The sequence below is a fragment of the Schistocerca serialis genome, chromosome 3, assembly GCF_023864345.2.
Source record: "Schistocerca serialis cubense isolate TAMUIC-IGC-003099 chromosome 3, iqSchSeri2.2, whole genome shotgun sequence".
Classification (NCBI taxonomy): domain Eukaryota; kingdom Metazoa; phylum Arthropoda; class Insecta; order Orthoptera; family Acrididae; genus Schistocerca; species Schistocerca serialis.
The window spans coordinates 577,809,089-577,825,415 of NC_064640.1; the positions used below are offsets into that span (position 1 = coordinate 577,809,089).

General features: G+C 37.6%; 1 protein-coding gene across 2 annotated transcripts in view; it reads left to right on the forward strand.

Annotated features, from left to right (window-relative positions):
• LOC126470467 (fibulin-1-like) overlaps positions 1 to 16,327 on the forward strand; it is a 660,942-nt gene that overhangs the window by 616,755 nt on the left and 27,860 nt on the right. For both annotated transcript variants that reach the window (XM_050098327.1, XM_050098328.1), the window contains 3 exons: positions 6,608 to 6,745; positions 11,223 to 11,377; positions 11,527 to 11,626. In XM_050098327.1, the coding sequence (XP_049954284.1) occupies positions 6,608 to 6,745; positions 11,223 to 11,377; positions 11,527 to 11,626 (393 nt within the window). The remainder of the gene's footprint in view (positions 1 to 6,607; positions 6,746 to 11,222; positions 11,378 to 11,526; positions 11,627 to 16,327) is intronic.

Genomic DNA, 16,327 nt, shown 5'->3' on the forward strand with positions numbered 1-16,327 from the left:
TCTTTGGAGTTCTGTGTATTTGTTCTCACCCTCATCTTGCCTTGTCCCAGTGTCATCCCACCTTATCAGCTGGGATGCAGTTACATTTTCAGTGCCTCACCATCTGCTAGGATAGATTCCATGTGACTTAAATTTCCTGTTTGATAATCCTCCAAATATGATATATCCTCTTGTTTATTGCCTCTTAGTGACTCTATTTTAGTATTCTACACTCACAAATACTGGTCCAGAAGTATTACTCAGCACAGAGAAGTTTAGCATATTAAATTTCATCACATGCAGTTTTTATCATCTATTGCAGCAGTTCTAATTACTCCCCTACAGCCTGTGCAATACTCACATTTATTACTGTCTGCTGTTGTGTGCTGTGATGTTGCATCTGCCCCTCCAGGATGTACTCATCAATTTTTGCTCTTCTGTCCTCTTTCTTTGTTCTTTCCATAGTGTATCCACTTGTTTTCAGTCCAATTTTAGGCAAGAAAATTCATGTATTATTTTTGTCTTCCTCTTCATTGTAGCAGTCATATCTGAAGATTTAATCACTTCTGCCTGTCTCATTTGGCTCATTAACATATTTGAGGTGGTGTTTGCTGTCTAATTGATTCAGCATCCGCCTATTTTAGACAACATTATTGGAAAAGTTACTGTTGAGATACAGATATCACTGCAATAACTTCCATAACAGTGTGCCTATGTGACATGTATCTTCTCAACCTGATACTGCCACTCTTCAATATGACTGACTCAGTGAACAACTGTGATGGAAAGGGGTCATGAAATGAAACAGTTTATAATTAACAACAGGTTTATTATATCTTGAATTCATGAAAATATTCCTACATTGATCTAAAGTGTACTCAGAGTATGTGAACACTCAGAATATTCATATTTTCTCTTGAATTAGCCATTCCTCTTTTTGATTCAGTTTTGCCAGCATAGAAGAAAAAAAACATTGTTCCATTGTGCACAGTACTAAAAATCAAACTCTACAAGCTTCTAACATTACCATGGAATTATAGATCAAACTTGAGTTTTAGCAAAATATTAAATTTGTTATTTGCAAGTAATCTGATTGGAACCAACTGATGTACATCATTGAGAGTTAATAGCATCAGATGGTGGTGCAGGAATAAAATTGTTTATAAATGATACTTTTTTTTAGTCTGAGTTGATTGTTGTCTGGATTCAATCATCATAAATAATAATCTGAAAAACTGTGTACAATTGCACTTCTATTTAGTAACCCTTTAACTGCTCTGGACATGTTAACTCACACGCCTTTGTACCTGTCCCTGTGTGCTCTGAACGTGTTCACACGTGCCACCAGTCCTTCTACCTGGTACTCTGAACGTGTCTACGTGTAGACACGTTCAGAGTACCAGGTAGAAGGACTGGTGGCATGCATAAACACGTTCAGAGCACACAGGGACAGGTACAAAGGCGTGCATGTTAACACGTCCAGAACAGTTAAAGGGTTAACTGCATTAGCACTATGTTTTTATAACACTGTTTTTTCACTTTCCGAGAAACTTTCCATATTTTCAGAAAATTAAAATTATACATTGTGTACTGATGAGTACAAAAATACAAAACCACTTTATGACTCACTCAAAACTACACTTTCAGCTTATGCCCTGCAACTACTGCCACAGTGATGCCACCATGGTATAAATAACGTACAGAAATTGCAATATTACAATCCATTATTTGAACATGTACTTAATTTGACTTATAATAAAAAAGTCTTCACAAAAAGTCTGATACCCCAACACTTCAGAAAACAGAGGGAAATGTTGGATAAGTTTACTAATTTAACTGATGAACATTTTCGACATGAATTTTTGCAAGTTATGTGCAATAACAATTACTTGTAATAAATTCTCAGTTATCATTAATTATGTAATGATTATGACTCCTAAATTTTCACAGAATATAGAATAAATGCTGTACAAATTATTATAGTCAGTTATTTTGTCAGAACACTGTAAATATTTTTAAGGCTGTCATGTTATCTTCCAGAATGTTCCAAAACAGTTTTACATCCAACAATAATATTTTGACATCTCAATAGTATACTTTGTTTATAACAATATTCATGAACCCATGGAATATGTAAAGTACAGAAATAAATTATTAACAGTGATGATGTAAGATTACTATATTCAAAAATTTTGGATCAGGTTTTGCATCAAGTGATATAGTAATCTGCTGTATTACTAGCCAATCTGGCAGACTGATTGCCTTTGTGCCATTTCTACACATGCCAAAAGCTCATCTCTCTGCCATGTCACCTTTGATCTTGCGTCCAGCAGACATGGGTAAGGGTAATATTTGATATGTCATAGCAGTATACAAGCACCACAACTTATTACCTCTGTCATTTCTGGTGTCATAGCCCTTTTTTCCTATTGCTTATGTATTAATACTCTTCATTATCATCTTGTAGTGGGTATTTCTGTCATTTGTGAGTTGCTTTATTGTGGAGGCTTTCTACCTCTGCATCAGAATGTGGGTATGCTGGTGCATAGACTTGAATAATGTTTATGGAGTATATTTTGTTTGGTTTTAAAACAAGGCTTGTTATTCCATCTGTGATAGCTTCAATATCTATAATATTGTTTTTAATTTTCTTTTTCCTGCAGCTGAATTTCCTTCTTACTCTGAACCTCTGCAGTGAAACATATTCCCTGATTTTTAATTATATTTGCTATTCACATTTTTCCACTCTTCTGGTATCCTAACTGCATTCCATTTCATGTTATTTAATTTCTCTTCCACCTCCATCAACCTATCTTAGGAAGCTGTATAGCTTTGCGCCGACCGGTGTGGTCAAGCTGTTCTAGGCACTACAGTCTGGAACCACGCGACCGCTGCAGTCGCAGGTTCGAATCCTGCCTCAGGCATGGATGTGTGTGATGTCCTTAGGTTAGTTAGGTTTAAGTAGTACTAAGTTCTAGGGGACTGATGACCTCAAAAGTTAAGTCCCATAGTGCTCAGAGCCATTTTTTGTATAGCTCTGCAATTTTGAAAAGAAAACCAGCCTTTAGTAGTGATTCGATGCTGGTGTGGAGGTGTGCTCTCCTGGCCATTGTCAATTTTCGTGACTGGAGCCACCACTTCTCAGTCAAGTAGCTCCTCAATTTACCTCAAAAGGGCTGAGTGCAACCCACTTGCCAACAGTGATCGGCAGACCAGACAGTCACCTATACAAGTGCTAGCCAAGCCCAACTGTGCCTAACCTTGGTGATCTGACAAGAACTGGTGTTACCCCTGTGGTGAGGCCATTGGGCCCCTACAGCTTAAGGAGAGGTGGTGGCAGTCATGCACTTATATATTTGTAAATCCATATCTCTGTCATTTTTTATTCAGTCTCACTGAAATTTGTACATGTATGTATAGGGATCCAATATGCATTAAATAATTTTTATGGAATTGTTAATAACATTTTAAAACTGTGAGAGAATTTTGAATTTTTTAAGGTGCACTTTTCAATTTTTTCTACAGTAAAGTAATCTAGACTATAAATATACAATTAACTGCAGTAACTATTTGGTAGATTATTTCTATTGTTTTCTGCAACATTTTGGATTTGAACATTTTTTACAGACAAATTTTCCATATATTATCAACCATAAAACTGTCAACATCTAGATTAAATTTTTCCCATTTAAATATTGCTTCCATGTAAAAGAATAGGTGTGCCAAATTTCATCAAGATCCTTCCAATGGTTTCTGATATATGTGTTCCTGAAAGAAGAAAACCTTAAGTTGCAGAAAAATCATTTTAAGGTTTGGATGTAATGTTTCAAAATTTTTTAAATCATACCTTAGTTAAAACTGCCCATATCAATATTCCAGTTCTTCCTCATCATCTGTTGCAGCTCTTTTAGCTCCTCTCCTCCTTTGCCTAGCAGTTTTTTTTATATTCTGTACTGAAGTCTCTGCCTTTGTGATTCATTGCCTATCGATGATCTGCTCAGTGAAGACTCCAGGTGTAAAGCCCACCTTGCTGAGGATGTGAAGTCTTGCCACATTCCCATAATTGAATACTGCTACAGCTTCCAAAGCAGAAATCTTCACTACCAAATTGGAAACAAACACAGTCTTTGGACATATCTTCCAAATAAGACATTGAAAATTTCTTTTAGCTTCTGCGTTTTGCCATCAGACAGCAGTTCTGGTGAATCCAGTGTATGAAAAGTTGGTTTAATGGCCATTGCAACCTCATAAGGAAGATTATTTTTATGGCTATAGCTTCCCCACTTTCCTTGCTTTTCATAAATTTGCACCATTCATTAGAATATAGGCCATGTTGAGGGTAGTGTCTGTCAGCAAGTAATGAAACCAAATGGCCCATACTGCCTTCCTCATACTGTCCAAATCTGTGAGGTTATTTCTAATTGCAGCACCATAATAGACTTGCAGGCTGTCAGTTCTTTTCTTTGGTAGTCTGCTTTTACCTCCTAGTTGCTTTCCATCCTCTAGTAGCTTGCCTTTATTCTCTGCAACAAGTCTTCTGAATCATCCACCCATAACCTTCTGAATATGGCCGAAGCACTCTGGTTTTTTAGTAGTGCATTCTTTTCCACAGGACTGACTTAACTTTGTGAGTTTCTTACCATTCTGTTTCTTTACCTACATTATTATATTTCTTGTGCAAGGCACTTGTGTTGACACTAATGACTGTTGAAACTCCACGCATTTTAGTATGCTCCCTTTTCATGCAGGACTGTCACAGGAAACTGCTATATCTTTGATATTAACTGCCACACAATTTTCTTGAATTGCCCCCTGGACTGCCATTTTCATGCTCTCTTCACTTACTTCTGCAACTATGTTGAGGAGAATGGTGTTCATTGCTGTAAATTGTAGGGGAGGACCAGGCATGTTGATAATACCACATAACAGGTTTCCACCATTCTTCCAATCCCTATACATCTTAGTCCATAAAAAAAATCGCATATTGGCTTCATATATTCTATTACTGGCCTTTGATGTCTTGAATGGTGTGCCAGCATCACAGTTTTGACATAAAATGTGCAATGTGCAAAACCAAACCCTCCCTCTTTCCATCGTCCACAAAATTCATATTTAATCCACAAAAAGAGCACTTGCAGGCTTTTCTAAGTGCTTCTGCCACCAATTACAGATCCACAACTCTGAAACCTGTATTTCTGCTATGATTTGTTTCTTCTGATACAATACCTTTTCTAAGTTTTAGTTTAGATGCACTTGGAGACAAGCTAATGTCTGCATCTGCAGGCTTTACCATAACCTTAATGTAAGTTTTTCGCTTCATATTGGAAATATGGAACTTACTATATTTTTGAATACTTTACCAGGCCTAGGCAGTGTAAAAAACGATCAATTTATTCAACCATGCCAAAAGAATAAGGCAATAAATCCATCTTCACTCAAATTCCACGAAACAGCACAAAACTTGTTTACAATGCTCCACAGCCTTCTACAACACATTGCTTGTACCACAAAATGGCTCCACAGCACTCTGATGTTATATACAAAAAAAAAACACAGCCTTCTAAAGCTATATTTTCCAGGTTCACAGGCAAAATTGAACAAGAAAATTTTTCCTCCACAGGGTACCTTGAGAAGTGGGCATTGCACATTACACTGCTTATGATTTTAATTTTTTATACCATTTGTAGTTTGAATATCAAAGAAAATTTTAGGATAATAATCTATCTCGATTATATTTTGTTTCAAATAAGAAAATAAAAAGATCTGTGATTTTTTTCATGATTTCTGTCACCATCTCCCCTTAAGGTCTCTAAACAAAATGTATTTTAAGCAGCTGTGTTTATTAATCCATATTACATTTCATTTTGTGATACTTCTTGTTGCAAAATGTGGGTGCAGAGGACACAGTCTCCATGCAGTAAAGCAATTCCTGTAGTTCCTTACCTCACTTCCCTCAAATTTCTTTCACTTGGACCAGAATATCAACATCAGGTACTTTCACATGGCAGTAGGGTCTTAGACAACACTAACCAGGGTACATTATCCTTCCAGAACCTTAAAAGTTGCTCAGACTCGTGAACAGTTCTAAATTTCGAAATATCTATGCTCTAAACAGCATCAGCCCAGGCCTGAGTAAATCTTCTTATCAGAATGTGGAAGCAACATGACTAGTTTGCATGCTAATTACGAATCAGCAGAGCCCTCATGCCTCCAGTCAGTAGTTCTATTTAGCAATTATTTGCTGTCTGTGTGAATTTTAAAGTATTCCAAACAAGAAGGTTGCAGACATTGATTCACCACACTGTGTACATTGGCGAGCAGCCAATCAACATTTGTTCCATTCAGAGCATTTGTGCTCATAACTTTGTGTCATATATCAATGTATTTCATGAATGATTGTAGAGAAAGTTTTTGATGTATTGTGTTGTGTCTATAAAATTGAGAGATGCTTAATGTACTCACTATGCATAAAATTATTGCATACGTAGAAATTTAAAACTGGCATAATTATACTGAAGTTGATCATAGGACAGCTTCAAATCCAGTAACAAAATATGTTTCTACTAACCTTACTATATTAGTACAAAGAAAATTAATAATATTTGAGATCACATACTGGACTTTTCAGACATAAATGAATGTGAGAATCCTGGTGCTTGCAAAAGAAATCAGCGCTGTGTGAACGAGATGGGCTCCTATAGGTGTGTCAATCTTCTCCACTGTGCTGAAGGATATGAGCTTAATCCAGAGGGAACACAGTGTTTCGGTAAGATACATTACAAAATAAAATTTAATTGTGGAAGTCATCAGTTAACACTCTTTGTGTTTATTTAATAATAGTTTACATTTGTTTGACCAGGACTGCCAAAGTACCATTTTCTTTTAACATTAAAAAATTGATCTTTTGTATCCAAAGCAAAATTGTTATGCCTTAATTACTACTTGCTTACTGCATCCTATCCACTGGTGCATATACATTCTACGAAAAAAAAAAAAAAAAAAAAAAAAAAAAAAAAAAAAAAAAAAAAAAAAAAAAAAAAAACACACACACATCACAAAGGAATTATCTGGATGGGATGGAAATCAGTGATGTGATGTACATTTACAGACAAACAAATGATTACAATTTAAGAAAAATAGATTTATTCAAGAGAAAGGACTTAAAAAATTGAGCAAGTCGGTAACACATTGGTCCACTTCTGGCTCTTATGCAGGCAGCTGTTTGGCTTGGCATTGATTGGCAGAGTTGTTGCATATACCCTTAGGGATATCATGCCAAATTCTGTCCAATTGGTGCATTAGATTGTCAAATTCCCTACCCGGTTGGAGGTCTCTGCCCGTAATGCTGCAAACAGTGTCAATTGCAGAGAGATATGATGACTTTTCTGCACAAGGTAGGGTTTGGCAAGCACAAAGACAAGCAGTAAAAACTCTCATTGTGTGTGGGTGGTCATTACCTTGCAGAAATGTAAGCCCAGAATGGCTTACCATGAAGGGCAACAAAATAGGGTGTACAGTGTTGCTGTGCTGTAAGGCTACCATGGATGAAAACCAAATGGATCCTGCTAAGAAAAGGAATGACTCCCCAGACCATCACTCATGGTTGTCAGGCCATATGAGGAGCAACAGTCAGGTTGGTATCCTACCATTATCTGGGGCATCTGCAGACACATCTTTGCTGGTCATTGGGGCGCAGTTTGAAGTGGAACTCATCAATGAAAACAAGTTCAGTCCAGTCAGTGAGATACCAGGTCAAAGACATGTTTGGACAAGCCCCTAACAGCAGTGGGATGCCAACCTGACTGTTGCCCGCCATATATCCTGGCAGCCAGGTGCAATGGTTTGTTGTGTCATTTCTTTTCACAGCTGGAGCCCTTTGTTTGTCATCTGAGCACCCTTACAACACAGTGGCATGTTGGTGATATTCTGTGACCTGTTTTGTTGCCCTTTGTGGCAAGCCATCCTGGGCTTACAATTCAGTAAGACAATGCCCGCTCGCACACGGCAAGAGTTTCTACTGCTTTTCTTCATGTTTGCCAAATCCAACCTTGGCCTGGAAGGTCACCAGAACACTCCCCAATTAAGAACATTTGTAGCATTATGGACAGAGTCTTTCAACCAGCTTGGGACTCTGATGATCTAATGCACCAATTGGGCAGAAATTGGAACACTACCCCTCAGAAGGACATCCACCAACATGATCAATCAATGCCAAGCTGAACAACTGCTTGCATAAAGGGCAGAGGTGGACCAACACATTATTGACTTGGTCAATTTGTTAAGCGCTTTCTCTTGAGTAAATCATCCCATTTTTCTGAAATTTTAATCATTTATTTGTCTGTATTTGTACATCACATCCATCTACTTCCATCAAATTCTGATAATTCCTTCATAGTGCGTCATTTTTTTGTCTTAGTGCGTGTTTTACAGTATTTCATTGTAAGTTAAAGTACTATGAAATTTATAACGTGGAAGACACATTTGATGTCACATGTTTGTTGATTAAGTTTGTTTTGTTCCTCTTTTTCACCAAAGGAAATCAGCTTAACATATGAGTAAATGTTTGTACAGTAGCACTACTCAGGCTTGTCACTATGTAGAACCTACCAAAAGTTCTTCTGACAGATCAAGCTTACTTCATCATGTAGATAAAGGAGTCATAGTTCATTGTAATTCATTTGATATAGTATAACCTCTCCACACATACAGCTAGGTATATCAACACTGTCAAATGAGACCTAATTGTAAGATGTGAAGACCCATCACAGTTGATAAATTACATCCCAAGGTAGTTTTATAATTACTCAAGTGCCAAATTTCAACTCATTGTATTTTTATAAAACTTGACATAATCAAACTTGTGGTGTATGTCATCTTAACTTTCAATATAAAATTTATTTGATCTGCAGATCTCAAGATCATTGACAGATCAGTATAACCCATTCAGCTGTAATAAATTTTGGATCACTGTATTTTATTTGCTGAGAAGAATGCAGGTGTCATACTATCTAGGGCTCTGTCAGGCTGTCTAGGGCTTGCAGTCAGTTTCCAATCTAGCAATGATACACATTATGGGCAGTACATCAAGGTCTAATGTGACATCTGAAATTGTTAGGAAATGGCCTAGAACAATACACGATATTCTCAGTGAGAGGACCATATATTTGTAAAAGGTCAGGTAAACAATTTTTTTTGGTATATTAGTTTACACAATTGTTTATACTTTATGACTAAGGTTAAATGTTCTGATGACCTTAACCACTGAATGAAAAATAATTTCTATTTTGTGCAAAATTACAAAAATTGATCAAGTAACAAAACAGTTTGCTGGCAATTGGGAAAGAGCAAGGGTGCTGCTGACCACACATCCTCTCACCCATCATCAAACAGCTTGCAGTCAGTGGTATAGGGAAAGACAAAGTTGAAAGGATTAATGGCACAATATCTTGTTTATATGACAGACGCCAAAAAAGCTCTTGACGATGATGAACCTTCTCATTAAATTACTTCAGATGATGTTACATAATGATTAATGTGTGTGAGAAAAACAAAAATAATCATAGATATATGTCAACATAATAAAAATTACTATGTATCATGCACATCACCAGAATTGTGTACCATCTACTCCTATTTTTACTTTTCCATGCCCTCTGTAGTATATTACAATGACAAAGATGAAATTTCCTTATAATTAGGCAGTACAGTATCTTACATAAAGGGAGATGCATGAACTGTACTGATGATAAGGTACAACATATTTTCACATAAACATTAGTGGAGTAGCAAAACAGACAAAGGGATGAGATTTGCTGCCAAGGCAGTATAGTATTTGAAATAAACATTGGCCAGTTACATCTTACCCTCCATCACTAATGTAAATCATGGCAATGAATTTCAGTGTACTTACCAGTTGGTTGTATGGGATCAGCAGAGGAATATGGCTCAAGGAGGAGAAGTGAGAAAATTAAAAAATGGATGTATTGTGTTTGGATGTGTCCTTGAGAAAACCATTAATGAAATCAACTGATTTTGTGGTGTATGACCACTGACTGTCAAACATGTCCACAAATAATGGTGTACCATTTGCAACCATGTAACACTGCGTAAAAATAGTAATCATAAAAAGATCCTAACTGATAGGGACCAGGAACAAGTGTCATGCCTTGTCAGTGACAGTTGATTTCTAACTCAGTCACAATTTCTGGTACTGATGAACGCAGTTGATCTCAACCAGTTTCTGAGCAACCACTGTGAAGGGAACTGCATGCAATGGTCGTTTTGAGTTGGACATCTTGCAAAAAATTGTAGCTCTCAGTGTCAAATAAAGTTACTCATTTTCAATGGGCCAAACAACAAAGAAAATGGAAAGTAGCTAATTGGAAGTGTGTAATGTGGCCCAACAAGTCATGATTTTTTTTCCTTTTTTTCAAATGATGGAAATCACTGAGACGGCACTGACAGCCCAATGAGGCATTTAATCTGCAGTGTGCGGAGAGTGTCATTCAGGCCAGAAGTAGCTATGTGATGTTTTGGTATTTATTGTGGCATGATGTGAGCATGCTGATTTAGGTCACTGTGATCATGAACCAGGATTTTTATTTCAACACTTTCAGTGGCCAAGTATTGCCATTTCATCTCCATCTTTATGGTGAGTATCCTTTATTTCAGGATTACAACAGCCATGTTCATAGATCTGCACTTGAAATGTAGCAGTGAACATGGCTGCAATTTAATGACTCTACAGTATATAAGCATCAGTTGGTTGCTTCAGCTGGATAAGGAAGAAACTGGTGGATTCTGTTTCTTGCTGAACTGGATTTTGTTCAAATGCGTGTGAATTCCTAAGGGACCAAACTGCTGAGGTCATCGGCCCTAGACTTACACACTACTTAAACTAACTTATACTAAGAACAAAACACACGCACGCGCGCACACACACACACACACACACACACACACACACACACACACAAACACACACACACACACACACGCACCCGCGCGCGCCCGAGGCGGGAGGGGCCGCGCAGTCGGTGCAGGGCGCCTGTAACGTAGCCACTCTGCACGGCTTGCTGAATTGAGGTCATTATCAAGGCTAAAGGTGACATTACCTGTTATTAGCATGATGTCTTCTGGGGTGACTAATTTTTGGTCTGGTGTGCATAGAAACTACTTTTTTATAGTAATTTACTAAATCTTCTATAATTATGAACATTACAAATTATCACATTGCTTTACAGACATTGATGAGTGTCTCCTCAACAAGCATGACTGTGGACCTACTCAAATATGTCAAAATACAGCTGGAGGATATGCATGCAAGTGCCCAAGTGGCTACACCATCTGGAAAAAGGAATGCCATGATATTGACGAGTGTAATCGCTATTCAGGACAGGTAATTTTTTTTTTTTTTTTTTAATTGTTATATGTAATTTTCTCACTTAATTTGTTTTGTTTTATAAGTCACAAATATCATATTTCAGAATTATGTTAGTCATGTGAATTCAAAATGTTTTTAATTTTGATTGAATTTCCTGTGAGCAGGTATGTGCCAGAAATTCAGAATGTCGCAACACCCCAGGTTCTTACGATTGTATATGCAAGGAAGGATTTAGACAGGAACCAGGAGGAAGAACATGTTTAGGTAATTTTAACTGTTGTATAGTATGTGTCTTAGTACAAATTTTCTTTATGGCTTGTTAAATATCAGCATTTTATCAGTTGGTGTTATTTACAAATGAAGTCATGCAATTTTAGTGTGCAGAACTTAAGGATGAAAGTAAACTTTCACATGATGTGTCACTATGATAACATGGCTTGATGAAACTTGGACCATATGTGGAAATAACTTCTACAGTATAGTACAGAAGTTAGCTGAAAGAAATATGCAACGAGACAAACAGAAATTACACTTTTACTCAAAGACAATAATTTCACTAAAATCACTGCAATTTATGATGGTCCCAAGGATATTACAGAAGATGGGACATACATTCTTCTTAATAGGGTGTTTGATCACCACAGATGGAAATGCATGCTTTGCAACATGCTCCCATGGTGGCCAAAGGTTTGGTAAGGAGTTCTTGTGGTACGGCAGTCATTGCTCCACCAGTGTGGTTGACTCTGCTGGAAGGTCGTTGGTGCATGTGTCTTGCCAATGCATCCCACACATTATTTATGAGATGTAAATTAGGGGAACAGGCAGGCCAGGCTGTTCACCAAATATACTCTCACTCCAAGAGCACCTCCACTTGTGCAGTTCGATACAGTCATGCACTGTCATCCATAAAAATGAAGTTAAGGTCAAATGAACCTATGAAGAGATACACATGAGGATGGAGTACAGTATGACAACAACATTGTATGGTGAGTGTCACATGTTCAAAGATTTGTAGGTCAGTACGCCAATGCAGCATTATGCCTACCCACACCATAAAACATGGCCACCAAAGTGATCATGTTGGACAGTGTTCCTGGGTGCATTGCATACCTGCATATGGTAAGAGGTGGGAACAGGTAGTACACAGAGGAGTGTTATCACACATGATCATTTTGGTGGCCCAAGTGTTGTGGTGTGGGGAGGCATAATGTTGCATAGGTGTACTGATATCTAAATCTTTGAGTATAATACAGTCACCAGTCCGTGTTATTGTAACACTGTACTCTTTCCCCCAAATTCATCTTTTCAGGGGTGCATTCAGCCCTCACTGCTTTTTATGGATGACAATGCGGGACCACATTGATCAGTGCAGGTGGAGAGCCTCTGGAACAAGAGGATATGCAGCAAATTGATAGGGCTGCCCATTCCCCTGACTTGAATCCCATAAAATGCATGTGGGATGCATTTTGGAGACATATTGCAACAAGTCTCAAGCACCAATGACCAACCAGCAGTTGTCAGCTGCTCTCATGGAGGAATGGAATGCCCAATGACAATAACTTCTTACCAACCTTGTGGCTAGCAAGGGAGCAGTTTGCAGAGCATGCATTGCTGTCCATGGTGGTCATTCACCTTATTAAAAACCATGTCCCATCTCTTTTAATGTCCAGGGGACAATCATGCAGTGACTGCACTGCAATTATTGCCTTTGAGCAAAAGTGTCATTCCTGCTCCTCTGATTTGTGTATTTCTTTCAGTTACCTTCTGTATTATAATGCAGCAGTCCTGTCTATATATGCACTAAGTGCCATCAAGCTACATTACTTTGCTGTGGATTATTATGCAAAAGTTACTTCCTTCCTTAAAGTTTGCATGCCAGTGTATCTTGGTGTTGTGTATACTTGGTTATATCATGTTTGTGATGGTCATTGTAGAGGTATCTAATTTTACATACAATGAAATTAATTTAATACGCGTAAAAGTTAGCAAATTTTACAATAAGAAAATTTGTCATCTTTTTTCTATACAGAAATGTACATGTTAAATATTTTTTGTGTGTTTTGATTCCAAGATGCCCTGTGGTTTATGTTTTTGACTGATTCATCATACAATTGTTGTTCATAGAAAAAGGGAACTCAAGAATAAAGAAAGAAACTTATGACATGAACATCTTATTGGCAACTTTTAAGCTGTTTGCAATGCTAACAGTAATTTCTTTAATGAAATGTTTGAGAATATTTTGATTCCAGGAGTAGTGAAGTGCTCTTGGAAAACCTTATCCAACAGTTACTGAATATGTAGGTCAATAGTGACATACTTAAAACTGATTTAAGTTTTATCACCTTGAGATTCCTTTCCTATCTTAGTTGAGTACTTGAATGACAGTAAGCATGGGATTCAGGTGAATCATACCAAAAGAGGGAAGGGCACTTCATAGTAGTTCAAGCAAAACTGCTTGAATACTGCTCAGCAGTGTGGGATCCGTACCAGATAGGGTTGATAGAAGAGATAGAGAAGATCCAATGGAGAGCAGCGCGCTTCATTACAGGATCATTTAGTAATCGCGAAAGCGTTACGTAGATGATAGATAAACTCCAGTGGAAGACGCTGCAGGAGAGACACTGAGTAGCTCGGTACGGGCTTTTGTTAAAGTTTCGAGAACATACCTTCACCGAAGAGTCAAGCAGTATATTGCTCCCTCCTATGTATATCTCGCGAGGAGACCATTAGGATAAGATCAGAGAGATTAGAGCCCACACAGGGGCATACCGACAATCCTTCTTTCCACGAACAATATGAGACTGGAATAGAAGGGAGAACTGACAGAGGTACTCAGGGTACCCTCGCCACACACCATCAGGTGGCTTGCGGAGTATGTATGTAAATGTAGATGTAGATGTACAAGACACACAAAGAGAAATTGGAAGCCTGACACTCTGGTAGTGGTCATGATATTGGTTGTAGTAATGTCTCACTGTTTGGTGTGTTTGGTGACTGCCAACACACTTCGTATAACACACAGAACTAAATGCCAGTTATAGAAAAAGTATTTGTGTAAAACATCTACTAGAAGAGTCATTTGTATAATGAAGAAATGTTTGAGAAACTGTAATTCATTTTTTTCTTTTATGTAGCAACTTTACTCTTTCATAAATGACAACTAAAAACTAAAGATGAATGACTGTATAAACTCTGTTGCATTTATGTAGTTATTACTCATGGTGATACAAATAGTAGTTTTCAAAGACTATGGGTGAAGACATGCAAATCTTTATTACAATCAAATTACCATAACAAATTATATTTTCATGACCCTGAATGTGATAATTTAATGCCAGTACCTGTGTTAAATGTTGCCATTGTATAGTGTAATTATTGTATTCTTTTGAATGAAAGAGAGTAAATGTTTATCAAAAACTGTCAAGGGAATTCTTGGACTTAAAACGCCCTTGCCCCAATTTTTTCTATCTTATATTTGGGCAACTATTACAGTGCCATGAATCTGGTGAGACTGCAGAGAGAAAGTGATGTAGGAGCAATGTTAGTACTTCCCTTGAGTACAGTTTATAACTAAATCAGGATAGGCAGATTATGCCATGACTGAAATATCACCTTTTTGCAAAGCAAGATCATTAACAGGTGCTAGTGTGATGATACATGTCACAGGACAACTGGTACGAATCCTAGCAATGCGAGTTATGTGCAGCTAAAGACTCTTTTTATGAACAGCTTGAAGACACATATAGCTGAAAATAATGTGTCAGTGATTCTAGGAGATATGAATGCCAAGTTGGGAAACCCTGTTGAGACCGAATATGTTACAATCTACATGAAGAGTGCGAGGACAATGGATTGAGTTGGTTTATTTCACTATAAGCAAAAACGTTTCCATAAACAACACCATATTCCCGTGAAAGAATATCCATAAAGGGACATGGAAATCTTTGGATGGGGACAATAGATCATGAACTTGTCCAAATAAGGCATAGCTCAGACATTAAGAATGTTAAAGTGAGAAGGAAGGCAGATATTGATTCAGACCAAGGTGGTGGCAAGGTGTAAGCAGAGATACTGACAACAACTTATAACCGTGTAGAAAGGGAAAGGAATTCTAATGTGGAACCAGTCATTACCAATGAGAGGGGAAGAACAGAATTCCAAAGAGAAATGGATGAAGGGAGGAGAATTATTGTCATTGAGGAGAAAGCTAGCTCTGAGGTGCAGTGGCAACTAATGGAAAGAACAATATCACGGACAATGGAATCCAAGCTAGAACTGGAAAACAAAGGTAGAAGAAGTGAGTGGTCTGATGATGACTGTGAGAAGGTGATTGACAGATGGAACAGTGCAGGGAATAAGATGCTCTAGGGAGAAACTCTGGCTGCCAGACAAATGTATAAAGAGAAAAGATTTAAAGCAAAACTATTTGCTGAAGGAAAAAGAGAGAATTTGGGAAAAAAAATAGATTCAAAGACACTGAGAAACATAGAAATGAAAAGGATATTAGAAGATTATTTAAGGGAATAAAAGAGATAAAATAAGGATGGCATTCTTGCACAGTGATATGTAGGGATAAATAAGGAAAGCAGATCAGAGGAAGAGCCAGAATTATAGAAAGCTGGGAAGAATATTTTAAAGAACTATTGAAATCTGGGGAAATCTAGGAATATGCAGAAGAACTGGTGGAACAAGTTGATAGCAATAATTATGGAGAGGAACCAACATTGGAAGAAGTGACTCTAGCTGGAGATGAGGAACTGTAGATCTGTGGGGGAGATAAGATCCCAACCGGGACTTGCACCCAGGATCTCCTGCTTACATTGCAGATGCTCTATCCATCTGAGCCACTGAGGACACAGAGGATAGTGCGACTGCAGGGACTTAGCTCTGGCACGGCTCCCGTGAGACCCACATTCTCAACTTATTGTCTAACCATGATTACTGGGAAACTATTTAGTTTTGGCA